The sequence below is a fragment of the Oryzias melastigma genome, linkage group LG6, assembly GCF_002922805.2.
Source record: "Oryzias melastigma strain HK-1 linkage group LG6, ASM292280v2, whole genome shotgun sequence".
In the NCBI taxonomy this organism is placed as follows: Eukaryota; Metazoa; Chordata; class Actinopteri; order Beloniformes; family Adrianichthyidae; genus Oryzias; species Oryzias melastigma.
In genome coordinates, this window is record NC_050517.1 from 33,923,405 (window position 1) to 33,941,923 (window position 18,519).

Genomic DNA, 18,519 nt, shown 5'->3' on the forward strand with positions numbered 1-18,519 from the left:
AAAGTTACGCACAAATCAAGAATTTTCTAACCACAGATCCAAATTTATTCACACAAATCCAAATTTATACGCACAAATCGAGAATTATTTATGCAAAAATTCAAACTTATTCGCACAAATCATGAATTTGGCTAGAATAAATCCAAATTTATTCACACAAATCATGAAATATGTACGCACAAATCCAAAGTTATTCACAAATACTAAATTACACACGCACAAATCCTTATTTATGCACAAATCAAGGACTATGCAACCACAAATCGGAGTGAGTCTATAATCTCTCCATAATATTCAAGTCCTGGAAGCTCCTAGCTAAAGCTAGCGAACTGGTGATTATTGGTGATGTTATTGCCAAAAGTGACATCCGAAATATGAGACACTTTTTTTTATAATTCTCCGTTTGGAGGGCTAAATGAAGGGGAAGGGAAGAATTCGGATTGGGACAAACACAGCACACAGTCACAGACTTTGGCTTGATATTTTTTATGAATTGATTATTGATCTGTTAAATTGACTCAAACTGATTAATCAATTTTATCAACCCAGCCCAAGTGGAAACTCTACACCGGACAGACCCGCAGAAACGAGGCAGCTCCTTAAATTAGAGCTTGTCAGCAAACTCTTCCTGTGAGCTTTGGAACAACGAGGCTGAGATGTTTCAGCGCGCTAACTGCAGACAGACATCAGAAGCTTTACACAGCTCACCAGTTCAGTCCCTCAGAGAGAAGCTTCACAGCATTCTGCTTCCTCTGCCACTGCGGGACTGCAGCAGCGGAGCAGGACAACACAGCTTTTACCGCATGCATCAAAAAAGAATCCCGACGAACAAGAGCTGACACATTAAACAATGCTGTGTGACACACAACAGGCAGCGGCGCAGAGGCCAGATCTTTTCAAACAAGGACCAGAGATGTGGGATCCACGAGAGCAGAGCCAGCAGGTGACCTGTGAGTGACAGTCCTTCCGCCGACATTTACATTCAGAAGCTTCTTCCCAGCAGGGCTGTCAGCGGATGAGACAAAACGGGTTGACAGGAAACGCGGCTCGGAAAAACTCTCAGGAGTGTGTCAGGCTGAGGAGACATGCTGTTGGTGGTTTGGGAGCAGGAAGCAGACTTGACTCTTTGCTTGAGAGGATTGTGCAACATGAATGTGGTTGAGGATGTACACATCTCCCAGTACAAGATATCTGGGTAGTTTCCACACCATCCTGAAGCCTTAGTTTCATGCAGGTTTTTGGGTTGTCCGGGTCTGTTGAGTATGGCGAGAAAGTAGACTCATCTGCTTTGTGTGTGAGAAATTCTTGATTCCTAACTCGTATGATACATTTTGTGCATAACTTTCTGTACTTGCAATTGTGTATTCATATATTTAAATATTATAAAATACAAAAAAGATTAAAATACTGTTACTTTCTTAAACAGAAATGTTCTGATAATGAAAATGAAAAAGTCAAAATATGTGTTTTTAAAATACTGAACACTAAGGTTTCTCTATTCTCAAGCTGTGGTGAAGGCGCTTTCCCTGCCAGGCCCTGAACCATGGAGCTCTTCAACAAGTATTGGTTCCCAGTCATGGCGATGACAGGTGGCGCAAGGTGAGGTTTCAGGAGCGCGGAGAAGAGCTTTCACCAACAAGGAGAAGAGAATTCACAAGAATGGAGAAGGAGTTTCCCCAGTGCGAAGAAGAGGTTTCACAGGAATGGAGAAGAGATTTCACCAGTGCGGATAAGAGGTTTCACAACCGCGGAGAAACGGTTTCAAAGCGCGGAGAAGAGGTTTCACCAGGACGGAGAAGAGGTTTCACCAGCAGGGAGAAAAGAGATTTCACTACTGAACAGGAATGGAGGAGAAGGCGTGGACACTCCTTGTGTCTCTGCAACGTTTAGTACTTACGTCGAGTTTGATATACGCTTGTGGGAGACTTTTGGCATAAATTTAACACCATAGGGGTGTTGCAGAGATGGAGGGATGAGTCGATCAGCTCTACGCCCAGTTTTGGGCTCAGGCAGCCAGTGCCAGGTCTTTTTCCAAACCTACCATGGCCTGCTATCACTGTCACTGGGAACCAGTGCTTCCGAAAAGCTCTGTGGCAAAGGCAGGGAAACCGGAGCCACGATGGAACCGGAGTCTTGCACCAGATTTGTGTGTATATGCGGTTGTGTGTGTGTTTCAGGTGATTTGTGCATCATTTTTAAAGATGTGTGTGTAGTTAGTTTCAGTCTGTTAGAAATTTAAGTTGTGCGTGTGTAAATTGTATTTTACAAATTTTGTACATGTGAAAACGCAATTGCATATGTACAAAAAGCATTGTATGAGTAACAGATCAAGAATCACGCACACAAATCAGCTAAGTCTATTTCTCTCCTTAGTGGAGGGTCATAGACGATAGCGTTTGAATCTTAAGGGAAGTGCAGGTGTGTCTTATAGTTCCTGTGAGAGTCGTGCTGCCACATTAAGAAACACCATTTAAATGGACGTACCATTAGTGAGTACCGTCGTCTTTCTTAGAGCGGTCTGGTATTTCCTGCAGACCACCTGCAGTTCTCAGGTTCACCCCATTTCCCCCCAGCAGACGATAATGTGCACTTTTTCCTCTGTTGATCATTTTCTTATCCATAAACATGTTTTCTTGCTGCAGTCACCATCTTGAATCTCTTGTCTTCTACCAGACGTTCCAGTGTTTGTGTGTTTTGTCTCCTTCCTGTCCTCTCAGACTCTAACCAGTCACAGCAGATGGTGACCTTCACGACTCCAGTTCTGATGGAGGTTTCTTCATAATCTTCCATTTATCATTTTCCTCTCTACTGTCACCAGTACAGGATTACAGGGAAAGCTCTTCAGTGTAATCTGTTGGTTACCTACGTAGGCCATTAGCAAACATTTGAATTAATCTGGATTATTGGAATTATCCGGACTGAATTAGATTATCTTGATTTGTTGTGGTTGAAGTAAAGTGGATTACAGAAATTATAATCAACAAAGATGAGTTGGATGTTTTTGGTTTGGGGCCTGAGACTCCTCGGCTGTTCTTCTACCACCTGAGAGTCCAAACCAAAAGTGTTCAATCTCAGTCCAAGAGGACCGCGGTTCTGTCTTGAACTCGACGTGTTCCACCAACGAGAAGCAGAATCTTTATTTGAACAAGAAAACCACAAGAATTAAGCTCAAAGAAATGTTCAATACCAAATTTAAGTTTATATTTTTTTTTCTTTGCAGGTAGAAACTGTTAGATAATCTCAACATTCACAGTTAGGCTTTCTATGATGGGGGAGGGTATTTTTTCTCTTTTATTTTACCCAATTGGTTAATATTTAAAGGGAGTTATAATTCTTTGATAAATCTCTTCAAAGATTTAGGAACATGTTCTATGTCTGTATTTGAAAGCAGAGTTGAGATTCTTCACTTGACCTTGTGTTTTTGTGGTCGTGGTGGAATAGATGATGGATGGAGTTCCTCAGACGCGGCTGCAGCTAATTCTTGTGGTTTGGTAAATCCTAAGTTTTTAAGTATCCAAAAACACTCCATGGTTTTGTATAAAAATATGCAAGATGGTTTTTAAATCACCATCTTGGATGGTTATGAAGCTACCGAGGAATATTCCGAGCTGTATCATTTAATTGTCAGACATTCCAAATTCCATCTTTTAAACTTCTGATATTCTAAATTCCATCATTTAAATTTTGGACATTCCAAGTTTCATCATATAAAGAGTAACCAAACAGGACAGTTGGAGGCCGATTCCATTCTCACTTACTGAGTAACAGTAACAGAATCAAAGATGGGCGGGGCTTATATGCTAGAGTTGCTGAGCATGATGATGCGGAACTTCTGGGACTTACACCAGTTGACCAATCACAAAGCTCAACTGCAATACATTGGTTCAACATGTAGGGGGCAACACACAGGGAGTTTTTGACTATATTTACAGGGATTAAACAAGTTTATTTTAATTAGTCCAAATGTGTCGATGACCAACAGACAGGACTTTTAAAGCCCCACTTATAGAGGTCAACAGCCAAAAAAAGTTGACTCAAAGTTTGGTTACCCTTTCAGCTTAAAATATTGCGAGCTTGTCTCAAATTTTTTTCTCGACATTCTGAGCGTGCTCAGTAATGATGTTTTGAAACAGATGATCGAGTTCAGAAGTCAGGTAATATCTGCTATAAGATATTACATTCAAATAAAAATTCATCAATATTAAATCAAGAGGACATAAGTTCTTGTAAACAGACCGAATGCATTTGAAGTGCAAAGTCAGAACATCTCATTTATGCTCGATTGTGCGGAAAACATTTAAAGTGAATTCTTTACTTTTATTTTCAAATGTGCTTCAGTCTGGAAGTGTAATAGTGTAATATTCTGCTCTTAACCCAAATTACTGGGTGAGAATTTGATCTTTGACCTCGAGTCATCACCACAGTCACCGTCAAGCTGCTTTCAACAATAACCAGAAACACGGAGGAAGGCCATTTTGAAAGATTCCCGTGAATAATAGTCTAAAAAACACTCTAAAGAACATTCATATGTCAGTCAGCAGCCCCCTCATTATCCACCCATATGTCTCCAACCCTGATATTACTCACTCTCAGCTTGACAAGCATCTGCGGGAATCATTCCTGAGGCCTAATCTTCATTTAAAAGCTCAAAAACAACACGATCCCAGCTGTCAAGGTGGAGGCAGGAGCGAAGACTCACCTCCAAACATATGTACTCGCTTTGCTCCTGGGACATCAGGCTGAGGATGACGCCGCTGGCGGCACGCGTCCGAACTCCAATCTGCACCAAAGTCTGCCTTGCAGGGGGGGACCAGAAGAGCTGGACCTGAACGTGACTCCGACCATCGAAGGAAAACTCTGGAGCCGCTTGTCAATCAAAAAACACAAAGCTTATTCAAATAAAGCTGCTGTCAAACAGGAAACAACAGAAACCAGAGCGAGGGCAAGCAGCTTTCTGAAAAGCGGGGTCATCTTCCCTCCCCAGCTAGGCTCTGGTTCAGTTTGCTCACTTGCTTCAGACCTGAGCTGCCTAAAAGCCTCATTTAGAAGCAGCTCCACATGCTTACCTTGATCACACCGTGGGCCCGAAAAGCCTTTTTCACAAAGGCAGCTGAAAGAGCCCCACTCCCCGTGACAGCGGCCCCTCTTCCCACAGGGGGGAAGCTGCCCCACGTTGGTGCAGTGGTCATCAATAAGACTGCAGCCCGGCAGAGCGTTGGAGGATTCAGCGGGGGAACCAAGGTCATACAGCTGGATGGAAACAGGGGAGCGAAATGAGAACCAGAAAATACGGAGACGATTCCTCTGTCCCTCGGGTTCCAGAGAACTGCTGAAAGGAATCTTAGGACGTAAGAAACTTTGAACAGTTTTGCCAAAGACGTTATATATAATCTAAAAGTTTCAAAGAAATCAACTATGAATCATAAGAGGTCTAGCATGTCAGCCACCAAATATGCAAGTTCTCCCACTTGTCATTTTCATCATAGGTATACCTCAACTACAAGAGACAAAATAAAAAAATCCAGAAAATCACATTGTCTGATTTTAAAGAATTTTTTGGTAAATTAAGGTGGTAGAAAACAAGTATTTGATCACCAGCTCTCACAGACCTGAGGATCCTCGGTCCTCCACTCGTTACCTGTAGTAATGACCCCTGTTTGAACTCATATCTATATATAAGACACCTGTCCACAACCTCAAACAGTCAGATTCCAAACTGAACTATGGCCCAGACCAGGGGTCAGTGACCTTTAACAGTTAAAGAACCATTTGGGTCATTTTCTATCAATTCCTAGAAGAAGAAGCCGTATAGTATGAGAAATTTGTATTTGTATTCATGACCTTCTTTTTAAAAAAATAATAAATATGAATTATGTCTATTTTCTTGGCATGAACAAAAGCTGGATATAGCGTTGGGCAAGCGAGACATTTTCAGTTCAACAGGGATGTAAAATCCTACATAGTTTATCATCTATCTGCACCTCAGCCATCAATTTATACACTTAACTCATCTAAATTAAATGAATGCAAATTAAGTAATCATTACTTTAAAAATTGCTATTTTTATTTATTTATTTGTCTATTTTTTGTTCTTTTTCCCCTCTTTGTCCTCAGCAGTCTTAGCAGGTTTTGTTATTTTAGTTCGGGTTGGATCTTGGTAGTCTTAATTTGTCGGCTTTGTTTATTTGTTTTCTTTAGGTAGTTTTAGTTAGGCAGCCATTAGCAGGAGCTGCTGACGGTTGACATGTTTGGGTTAGCAGTCTTCATGACTTATTTTATGTTTGGTGAAAGAGCCACCATGGAGAGATCAAAGAGCCACATGTGGATCTGGAGCCGCAGGTTGCAGACACCTGGCCAAGACCAAAGAGCAGTCTAAGGACACCAGAAACAAGATTGTTGACCTGCAGCGGGCTGAGAAGACTGAATCTGTATTAGGTGAGCAGCTTGGTGTGAAGGAATCAACAACTATTAGATCATGTAAGACATAAAAGACCACCGATGATCTCCCTCCATCTGGTACTCAGCGCAAGATCTCATCCTGTGGGGTCAAAATGATCACAAGAACGGTGATCAACAATCCCAGAACCCCACGGGGGAACTAGTAAATGACCTGTTTACCAAAGTAACAAAGACCACCATCAGTAACACGCTACGCCGCTATGCATTTCAGCATGAACCCAAACACACGGCCCGGGTAAAGAAGGAGTGGCTTCATAAGAAGCATTTCAAGGTCCTGGAGTGGACTAGCCAGTCTCCAGATCTGAACTCCTTAAAAAATCTTTGGAGGGAGTTGAAAGTCCGTGTTGCCCACAAAACATCATTGCTCTAGAGGAGATCTGCATGGAGGAATGGACCAAAATACCAGCAACAATTTATGAAAATCTTGTGAAGACTTACAGAAAACATCTGACTGCTGTCATTGCCAACAAAGAGTATAGAACAAAGTATTTAGATTAACTTTTGTTACTTATTTTCCACCAAATAAATTAATTAAAAATCAGACAATGTGATTTTTCTAGATTTTGTTTTCTTATTTTGTCTCTCATAGTTGAGGTAAAACTATGATGAAAATTACAGAACTCTCTCATCTTTTAAAGTGGAGGAACTTGCACAATTGGTGGCTGACTGAATACTTTTATACCTCACGGTAATATCTTAGTCATCTGAAAACATTAGGAATCCCAAAATGTACAAATTCAACAGCAGACAAAACACAACATAAATCAGCATCAACATTTAAAGCACAAATATTCAGCCATAAATAAAAATACCAGAGATGTACTTTTGAGTAATCTTTTTTGTCAATTTCACAGATTCAGTTTTTAAAACTGTGAAGTTTCAGATTGGTTAAAATGTTTCTTTTTTTTTGGACAGCTCTCCTCCCATCACAATAATCACAGAACTGCTCATATTTTCAGGATTACCATCCTGTTGCATAATCCAATCCCAGCCAGCTTTCACCTGTTAGACCCCCCCCCCACATTCAACTCATTTACATTTCCTTTACAGCCGACTTCATGGTTGACACGATTTCTCCACGGCGAGCCGGTCGCAAGCCGCAAACAAGCATTTCCATGCAGCACTTTTCTCCAAACGTGGATGAAACTTCCAGTTGACCTGGTCTTCACACCAGTCTTTTTGACAATAGTTCAGACCAAAATGACATAAATATGTAGAAAAATGCTTTTTTAAACGGAATTGCTTCAGCATTTAACCTTTTGTTTATTTACTTTGAAGTTTGATTTTAAATTTGTGTTTCGTAAAGCCTCAGATCTGAAGAAGTTCCACTTTTCATGAGGTTCTTTCAGAAGAACTAGATGCTGTTTCTGTTCCTGTTGTGTTTCTGGAAGAAAATCGCCGCCTGTGATTCTTTACAACTTCATGCTGAAATAAAATGTAAATGAGTCCTGCTTTCTCAGGCGTGTGGTTATTTAATGTGTGGATGTTTGGGAACTGGTTCTTGCAGGTTCAGTTCTGCTGATGTGTGTGATGTATGTTGAGGCATTTGCTTTATTCAGCAGAACTTGATGCGTTTTTTTTGTGTTTTTCCCGCCATCACCTGCCTCTTTTACTTACAAGCACATGGAATTTATGTATGATGCAGCGTGAAGATTGGAGGTAAAATCGAACATACTTGCTTGGCGAGGAGAACATTTAAATGCGGAACATGTAGGATGTGTTTTTGCCTCCAAACACTTCAGTAAGGATGCAGATGTTTCATCGTTAGATTGCTTCCAACAAGTTAGTTTGCATTTGCAGAGATGAAAGGGGCAAATGAACCCAAACAATGAAAGCCTTCCAACCCTGCAAACATCCAATAATAACACGTACAAAGACTGGACCTGACCAGAAGGAAAAGCGATGAGTGAAGAACATCAGCATTCATCAGCTTCCCTGTGAACCCTTGAGGTCAAATTTACATTCTTATTAAAGAGGCGTCCTCCATCACCTGTGAGGCCTGCCAACGAAACGGATGAAAAATAAAAGGGAACAAATATCAACTCTCCTCTATACCTTGCTGTCCACAAGCAGGTTCCTTATACATCCATTAAAGTGCTTGAACTGCAGCTGTGGGTATTCATAGGAGATGTTCTCGTTGACTCCGCCGAGCTGCAGCACGTGACTTCCATTCAGGTACCTGTGAAGAAAAGAAACAGCCTCAAAACAGACACAATGGAAGATCTCCAGGTTACAATTCAGAACACAGCTCTCAGGATAAACACTCAGTCTGCAGACAACACATGCAGACACTAACAGGCGTACACAGAGACTCAAAGACACACACATACGCAGACATTTATGTGGATCAGGTTTTTGGTCCTTACTCTGAAACTCGTCCCCATTCTGTGACTGTGAAACCAGACCACTGTCCCCATAATGGTATAAACACCAACTTACACACGTGTAAGGAAATACACACACGTGAACATTTATGTGGACCATGTTTTTAGTCCCCATTCTAAAACTGGTCCCCATTCTGTGACTGTGTAACTAGACCACTGTCCCCACAATGGTATAAATACCAACTTACACATATGGAAAGAAATAAGAATCACCCTGATTAATGTGAGCATAATTCCTGATTTGTGTATAACTTAGGATTTGTGTGTGCGTAATTCTTGATTTTTAACTCATATAATACATTTTGTGCATAAGTACAAAATTACAAAATTCATAAAAATACAATTTACACATGCACAAGTTAAAATTACAACAGAATAAAACCAATAAGACATGCACATTTTTAAAAATTATGCACAAATCCTAAGTTACGCATGAATCTGTGGTGAGACTATTTTCACTTCTCACAATTCGTCCGTAAATGATGTGTTTAAAACTACTAGACTGCTGGGTCATCAAAGTTTTCTTATCAGCCGTTTTAAGCTAATATTGTGAATATTATTTGGTAAAACTTGACATTTTCCCACTTTCTCAAACAGATATGCCTGATAATTAAAATATGAAAGTCTAAACAAGCAATTTTAAAACACTTATCCCTTTAAAAATAAAAATATTTCTCGGATCTGATCGCCTCCTCTCCAGCCTTTCCCCTGACAGCGCCTCCAACACGGGGTTCTGTCCCAAGCGCTGGTCACAGTCACGGGGACAGCAGGCGGCGCCGGACCGTTCTAAACACCTGCAGATGGTAGGGCCAGTGGGCTGATCAAGCCTCTCCGCCCTATGGGTGTTTAGAAGGGCCTCATTAAGCAATCGAAGCTCCACGGAGAGACCAGCCCAGAACACCCTCCCGCCTGCCCTTTATACAGTCAATGCACAAAGTTCTGGTCGGCAAACGCAGCGATTGCAGGTAGCAACGGCCCGGGACTGTGACCAGCGCTTGAGACAGAGATTGTGTCTGAGGCGCGGTCAGGGGAAAGGCTGCAGAGGAGGCAATACATTCTGGAAAATACTTTTATTATTAAAACACTTGTTCAGACTTTTTTACATCAATTATCAGGTATATCTGTTTAAGAAAGTGGGACAATGTCAAGTTTAACCGATATTTTTCACAATCAAAGTTCAAAATGGCTGATAAGAAAACCCTGATGACCCAGCATTCTAGTAGTGTTTAAACGCACCATTTACAGATGAATCTGTGAGATGTGAAAACAGTCTTACCTCAGATTTCTGCGTAACTGAGGTTTTGTGTGTAATTTTTAAAGATTTACGTGTGTAATTAGTTTCAAGCTGTTATAATTTTAATTTGTGCATGTGTATATTGTATTTTGTATTTTTTTTTACTTTTTAATATTTGTACCTATGCACATAATGTATTTTATTAGTTAAAAATCAAGAATTACACACACACACAAATCCTAACTTGCGCACAAATCAAGAATTACGCACACATAAATATACACAGGTGTTCGGACACATACATTTATGTGAACCAGGTTTTTGGTCCCCACTTTGAAACTGGTCCCCATCCCGTGACTGTGAAACCACACCACTGTCCCCACAATGTTATAAATACTAACTTACACATGTGTTCTCACACACTAGAGCAGACTCACACATGCATGTAATCTTTTTTCATGTCAGCTATTAGACTCTAAAACTCATAGAGACCAGAAAACATTTATTGCTATAATTTTTAAGTGTATTAACTATTCATTAAATTAAAGGTAAATTTTATTCAACAACAGACATGTAGACATGGACATGTGTGCATCTATACTCAACACATACACCTGCATGCACAGACACACACCTACACACACGCACACACGTGTGCAAACAACACTGAAATTCAGAGCTTCGTGCTTTCGTTACGGCAGAAACTGTCATCTCTTTCTCCACTTTCAGAAAATAAATGTGACACCTTATTTGTATTTCCTCAAACGAGGCATGATGGGTAAACTACATTTGTCTGCAACAATCAAAACACAAAGTGATTTGCAGCGACACCTCTGTCATTTCTCCTCTTTAAACCAGGATGCATGCGGCGATAATTCTCCTCTGAAGGTAAAAGTCAGAATGAAGCTCCATCCAAATGTTTTTATAGTGAAACTGGATTTTTAGTTTGTTTAGGAACAGAAATAAGCAGAAAGGAGGATAAAGAAAATAAACTTAGACTGGAAAAAAGGAAACTATTTACTTCCTTTAAAGGAAAATGCAGTCAGATACTGGAACTTAAAGGTCACCACCAGAGGGATGAAGGGTCAAGTGAACCTAAACGTTTGTTCAGAATCAGATCTTCTGTTTTTCAGCTGCCATGACTGATGATGCTGAGCTCTCGTATTGGGACTGGAGAGCAGTCAATGTCCCCCGGGGGCCACACATCCATTAAAATGTTTAAAGGCAGAGAACAGAACAAACCGGGATAAATTAGTTCTCTGCTGCTACAGTAAAAAAATAGACTCTGGAGAAATTCAAACTCTGACTCTTATTTACCTCTAAAACAAATGTAACCACATCGATTCATCTGTCGGCTCCAACCACAATAATTGAAAATACAGTCTAGTATTTAACACAGGATTCAGACCTGCAGTAATTGTCTCTAGATTTTAGAAGAGTCTCTGTATTCAACTTACTTGTCCCTGTTGGGAGTGACACCCCGGATTTCACAGGATGAGCGGTCCTCTGTCATTGCCCAGGAGTCCACGCCTTCAGTTTCCATGACGATGGCACTGGAGCATCGATCCAGAGTGAAGCGCACTTCCTTTAAGCCAGGAGGAGGAGAGAAGTCAGCACCGTTGAATGCCAGAATCCTTCTGCAGGTGCTGCGACCTGCATGGACCCCATCTGTAGGACGGCGGCTCACTTTGCCGTTGCTCCTCACGTCGAGGCGGTGCCAGCGTCGGTCGGCCACTCCAACGTTATTGATCAACTGCAGCACCAGAGTCCCAGAGCCATGGTTGACTTTAAGGCTTGGAGTTCCACCGATGAGCTCTAGGAGAAACACATCAGAGGGAAGATTATTATCAATACAACAAAGTTAATTTGTTAATATGTATTAACGCCCTCATGTGCAGTTGTGAGATCAGAGTAATAAAACTCAGTCTAAAATTAAATTTTTTTACATTCTGTGATTTAAATGTTATTAAATTAAAGAGATAATATGGCATTTATTTATAGTTTTTGGACAAAAGCGATCTTTTATTTTAATAAATACTAAGATGAGCGTCAGTCTGACGGCTGAAATGCTGAGCAGCCGCTATGGGGGGCGGAGCCAAAAAGAGCTGTCTGCTATGAGAAATCCAAAGAAGATTTGACCAATGCGACCATTATGTTATTTTGGGATGGGGACCAACATGAATTTTCCACAATAACAAGCACCAGCATTGTCTTCACCGTGAAAGACCCGCCCACCGACGTCACGGGAGGCGAGCTGTTCAGAATGGACAGACACGCCCCCACCTGGGTAGATTCCAGTCGAGCAGAACTGAAATCCAGCTGGATAAAACTTCTTCCAAACAAATGTTTCATTATTTTTCACAAACAAAATGAAGAGAATTTATGAGAAAAAAGAAAAATCTGAAAAAAAAAGAATTCCAGGAAAAATGTCAAACAGACAGCAGTGAGAAACTCTTATTTTTCGGGGCTGCCTGGTGGGACTTTAGCCAGGATTTTTAGTATATCATTCAAAAACTTCTTGATTATTTTGTTGACATTTTTTTTGCTTGTTGATTTTATAAGATTACACCTAAAACTTTCATTCTATGTTTTAAAAACAGTTTGTTAAACATTAACAACAAAATTAATCCCATTTTTCCTGATGGAATTTTCAGTTTTTGTATGATTTTATGTCTAGTGTGTGAAAACAACATGGAAAAATGACTAAATAAAGGTATTTACACATTGGAGAGGTTGTGCTGATTAAATGATACTAAATAAGCAAACAGGTAGTGTTTCAAATTCAAAATACAGAAATTCAAAAGTAGAATAAAACTGAATTTTAGACTGTAGGCTCTTTTGTGTGTGATTTCATATTGTGATTCATGCAGATAATAAGTGGTTGGCAAATACTGTAACTAAAAAAAAAAAAAAAATCAATGGCGATTACTTTTTTCCAGATTTGCGATTAATTAGTTTTTTTTTATCAATTCCCGTCCCTAATTATTAATCTAAAACATCTGGAAAAATGTAGAATAATAAGCTTATGTTTTTGTCACTGCAGATAAAAGAAGTATTTTAACCTATAATTTACGAGAAAAGAAAGTAGAAAAGACGCATCTTTATGAATTATTTATATAGAAAAAGTAGAAAATAAACAGTATTTAAACAAACAATAAACACACGTCTGAAAACTGTGGATCCTGACAGAGAACTTGAACAAATCAGAATCTGGGGAATAAAGTATCTAGAAATATCTACATAGTCATGTGAAATATCCGTTTATTTAAATCTGTGACCTTTATTAAATACTTTTTTTAAAAAGAGGGTCAAACATCAGTAGTATTGTTTGTCCCTGATGGTTCACTTTACTGTCCCTGATAAATAACTAGACACAGAGGAAGAACGTACGTTCTGTTATCAAACAGAAAAGGTCAAACCTCAGCTTTGACCCTTGACTGTATATGAAAACTGGACTGAGTGACCCCTCTGTCAGTGAATGCATCAGGATTGAGGTTACCACACCTCATGGATTTCAATTGGTCCTTCATGTTAGCCCCGCCCCAACACGCCGAAAGTTTAAAATGTGTAACTTTCACACTCAAAACCGAAAAAAAGAGTTGAAAGTGGAAAAAAAAGTTTTAAACTAGAAATTTTGAGTTTTGAAATTTAAAAAACAGAAATTTTGAAGCTGAAAATAATTAAGATGATATTAGAACTGCAAAACGTTTCAGACACAGTAAATTCTTTAGCCTAACATCTACATATTTAGCTTGAATCTTTGGAGTCGTTTTATTCGGGTTTCAAATCTTCTTGACCCGATTTGGCTCCACAGAGACGATCACAGATGGTGGAAACCATAAGATTAACTTCGTATTAATGCAAAGATTTGATTTTTTGAAATCTTTTGGGGTGAACAAGCTAACATCATAACATCATCCATCAACATAAACCAAGTTAAGCCCTAAAATAACCCCTGCAGATATTTACTGCTCAATCCGGGTCACGCCGCCGGATCACAAACAAATCTACCACAGATGGAAAGAAAGATTTAAGAGCAAAAGCCTGAAGTCCAGATGTTGGTCTGAACGTAAGAAGGTGTCGGGACTTAAAGAGCTCTGAGGAGACGACGAATCGTAATCCAAGGGAGGGAAATCAAACAGAAACACTAAAAAGGACAAAGTTTCTGCTGCTGGAGAAAATGATCGTGTTTGTTTGACACTTTTGTAGTTTGGACTTTGATAAAAATAATATTCCACACTGGATAAAAGACAAGTAAAAAAATACAAGATACTTTTCTATTAAAAGTGAAAAATATGAAGCAGAATAAACGTCTTGGTATGATTTCTTACAATAAGTTGTGATGTCGAGCTCTTTAAAAACAATTTATAAACACTAAATTTAGGAGTATTGACGTAGATATTGGAGACACGTTTTGAAATAAGCATTTATTGCTCATAAGCGACTGTTATATTTTTAAATTCTGTATTTGTACACTTCTTTTCCTCCCAAATATAACCTATTTTAAGTGGTAAAACAGTCAAACTATCATTATATCTACACTATAATAATTTAAAGATTATAGTTACACTTTTTAAGATAAATTATTAGGGCCCTCAAATTGTTGCGTTAATTGCGATTAATTAATTAGATACATTTTTTTGAGTTTAAAATGCTTCTAGATGCTCACATCGTGATCATTCAAGAAAAATATGGATTTTAAATAAATTATTTGAATATCTGTTTTGTTATATTTTTTAGCTTATTTTTTATTTATTTTTTACAAAAACAGATTGTTTAATATAGTGGTGCGTTGTCATGGTAACAGCTTCAGCACGCTTTAGCTCCTTTTTTATGATGTTTTTACTATAGCTTTTATGTATTTCACTTTTTTTTAATTATGAACTTTTAAAGTTACATTTTAACTGTTTTGTTGATTTCTATCTATTTTATTCCATTATGGGTTTGGTTTTTAATTTAACTGTGTGGTGAGATGTATGGAGCAAGGACAATGACATAATTTCCGTAAGGATTAATAAAGTATATATCTATCTATCTATCTTTTTGAGAACCGTGATTGTCATTAGAAGTTAAAAAGAATCATTTTAGAGAGAAAGTTTACATCTTAGTGCTTATTTTTGTCCATATGATGAAGCAAACATTTATCAAAAAAAAAAAAGTCAAACGTCTAAATAGTTGAATTCCTCCAGTGTTTTATTTCTTTTTTCTCTTCCTTTTGTGCTTTTTCTCAGTATTCAATACTTTTGGATTGCTCAAAAAAGTGATGCTACTGCTTTTTTATGTGGCAAATTAGAGATTCTGGATCTAATGTTTTTTAATTTAGTTTTCTATTTTGTTATTTGTTCAAGATTTGAAAAAAAAACAAACTTTGGGTAGTGTCACAGTAAAGTCTTTTAAAATAAAAATAAAAACCTTAAAAATACCACCTTTTCAGTTTTATTTTGTCACAAACTTAATTAAAATACCTCAAAATGAGGCTTTTCACAGCAATTATTAGGTTAAAACAATTGTGATTAAACCTGATTAATTTATTACAGGTCACGATTAATTAATTGTGCATAAACAGCACTAAATGTGATTCGTAAAGTTTCTGTCCTGCTGTTTTTTTAATACTTTCATGATCTGCAGCTCCAGTAATGATAACAGTCCAGCCTCTAAGCCCCGCCCCTCTGACTGGATTTTCACATTTCAGCCTCCAACTTCCATGTTTGGTTACCCTTTAAGCACTGCACAGAGCCTGACCCTGTGCAATGTATTGTTTGTGTCACCCTGCCCGCATTACCGAGCGTTTCTATCTGGACACGATCTTCTGATTTCCTGACCCGGTTTCATCCCGTCTCTGTTTGCTTCCCTCCATCCCCGACTCTCACCAGGATCCTGACTTCTCTAGTTTCCTCCCTGATGTTCCCATGCTTTAAGCTGTGTTAATAAACCTGCTGCAATTGGAACCAACCGCCTGCCTGTTAAAACAAGAATATACATGCTTATTTTTTTTAATGTTATAATGATTCTCACAGTAGATTTTATGCTAGATAATGTCCCTTATTTTAAAAGTTTTGGTTCTTAAATATCTCCATAAGATATTAAAGCTTGTTACTAAGTATTTATTACCTTTTATGAGTAAAAAAAACACTCTAAACTAGAATCTGCATAGTTACAACAGTAACATTACCTTCATTCAAGACATTTGTATGGCCAAGATCAATGCAGAAGTTTTGACTTAATTCATGAATTTCAAGTAAATTATCTTGCAGAGTGAGAAAAGAATAGTGCTGACTGTTTACTCTTTTTTAAAGAATAGAAAAGAACTTTTGTTTTTAGTTTATTTGGGTGGTTTCTAGAAACAGATCCTAGTGGTTAGCAGAATGTCAAGATAACATTATGAGCAAAATCTTCATGAGAAAATCATTTTGAGAAAATTCATCTTAGAAATTATAGTCAAAATGAGCTTGATATTCGTAAAATGTTCTGATATGTGTAGTTCCTAGGAGGTTCGATGTTTTAACTTGTTTTGAAAAGTCTCGACAAGACACATTTTCTTATGTTGGATAATTTGTCTTATTTTAAGCAATTTTAACCTTATTTTTGTACATATTTTTCTTGTTTTTTAAAGCAGACTTTTTGCAGTGTAGATAAAAACACTTGGTCAGACTTTGTGTTTTTACAAAGGGTGATGAAGTCGATGGGACTTTTTCTTTATTATTTATATAAATCCAAATGTTAGAAATGTAAATTCAGTATTTTTGGGGGGTAAATGTGTGTCTTTAGTTTGTTTCCAAACCTTCGTTTGTGTCGGCGTGTCAAACGGCCTTCAGCGTCTGTCCGTGTGTCTCATCATCACCGTGAAACAAAACCGTCCTCATATTTGCAGCTGATTAGCTTTCACTTAGTAATTAAAAACACAAATGAAGTCTGGAGGCTTCCAGCCTGCAGGTCCCTCTGCTAAACTTCTAATTACCCCCCGCCCCCTTTACCTATCGCCATGTAGTCCTCGCCGTCCCCCGGCAGGAGCGTGGCCAGCGGGCCGGCGTACAGGAGCAGCCCGTCATCTTCCTCCGTCATAAACTCCAGTGAAAGATGGCTATCAAAGCACGGCCTTATGGGAGGAAACCAGGCGTAGCCGTTGCCGTGGAAACCAAGCCTCGTCTGCTGACAGCTGGGCCCCTCGAGCTGTGGGGGGCAGTAGCACCTGTAGCTCAGATTGAGGGGAAAAAATTAAGGAAAAAAAACCCCAAAATCTTTCATTCCATTTCAAGCTCTGATAAATCTTGGTGTCGTCTGCAGACGTTTTATCACGGGGTGAGTTAGATCCGGACCGTTCAGCTCCGTATTAAATCAATTAGCAGTGAACACAACATTACTGCAGTCTATTCTTTATCTATCACAGCGTCTGGACTCCACCGCTCATGCGAGGCGTATCACGTTCCCTTTGTCAGGAGATAATTAAATCAATTTCTCTCACTTTTGGATGTGTTGAACTACGTCTGATTTCCTGGACTTATTTTCACTGCCCCCCCCCTCAATCTTAAGGTATTACACACTCTGCTAGATTGCCTCCTCTTGTACTTATCTACTTTGATTTAGTGCTTTAGTGCTGCAGATCACTGCTCTCGCACAAACTGGAAATTAGAAGTCATTCACCACTTTTCGGAGCCTGTTTATGTAATAAAAATTCTTAATAATCGTTAAGAAAATTGTCGTAATGAAAGAGGGACATGCAGCGATGGAAAATAGGCTTTTCATTGGGGGGGGGGGTGGCAGGCATTGAGCAGATCTCATCCTGTCCTCTCCACTGCAGGCGTGTGAGACAGGCGGCGGCGGCTGATAATGTCAAAGCCATCTATTCTCATGCAGCGCCTGGAGAAAGCTCTGTGTATCAATGCTGTAAGGGGCTGTTTCTTCCATCAATGTTTACTGTGTGAAGGGGCAACACATGTCAGGAATACTGATCTATATGCAGCGGCGAGGACGGCTCGGGCGGGATGAAGCCGTCCTGCATGCATATGCGCACCACCTCAATCTCTTTCATGTGACTCGGGAGAGCCGTGTCCATCCGGACAGTTTTCTGCCTTCCTGACTGACAATATTTGATTAGCTCCTGTCTGAGGTTTTCTGTTAAGCCCATCAATAGAGGACGGGACCAAGAATTGAATTTTTTTATGGCTGTTGTCCTCTCACGTGAAGCACAAACCAGAGAGTATTTGTCTTTCATGACAGAGAACATCGTAAAAAAAAAGATCAGTAAAAGCTGGATCTGTAGAAACTTCCATATTTATGTAAATGGCATTATGTTAGATTTTTGATAAGTTGTATGCATGGAGGGGAGCAGATTTAAAATAATCTCTCTGGCCTATATTTATTTAATCTGGGCATTAGTGTTGGCATGGAATGAAAAGCCTTCCTGCAAAAGGCACTCGGAGACCTTTGCACTTAAATGTTAAA

At 39.1% G+C, this 18,519-nt stretch overlaps 1 protein-coding gene across 1 annotated transcript in view; it reads right to left on the reverse strand.

The window, feature by feature from the left end:
* Positions 1–18,519, reverse strand: part of LOC112152060 (neural-cadherin) — a gene marked incomplete at its 5' end in the record, with an annotated part of 198,451 nt that overhangs the window by 23,819 nt on the left and 156,113 nt on the right. Inside the window, 6 exon segments of the mRNA XM_024281306.1 lie at positions 4,700–4,866; positions 5,067–5,250; positions 8,515–8,638; positions 11,535–11,662; positions 11,765–11,892; positions 17,052–17,266. Coding sequence (XP_024137074.1) covers positions 4,700–4,866; positions 5,067–5,250; positions 8,515–8,638; positions 11,535–11,662; positions 11,765–11,892; positions 17,052–17,266 — 946 coding nt within the window.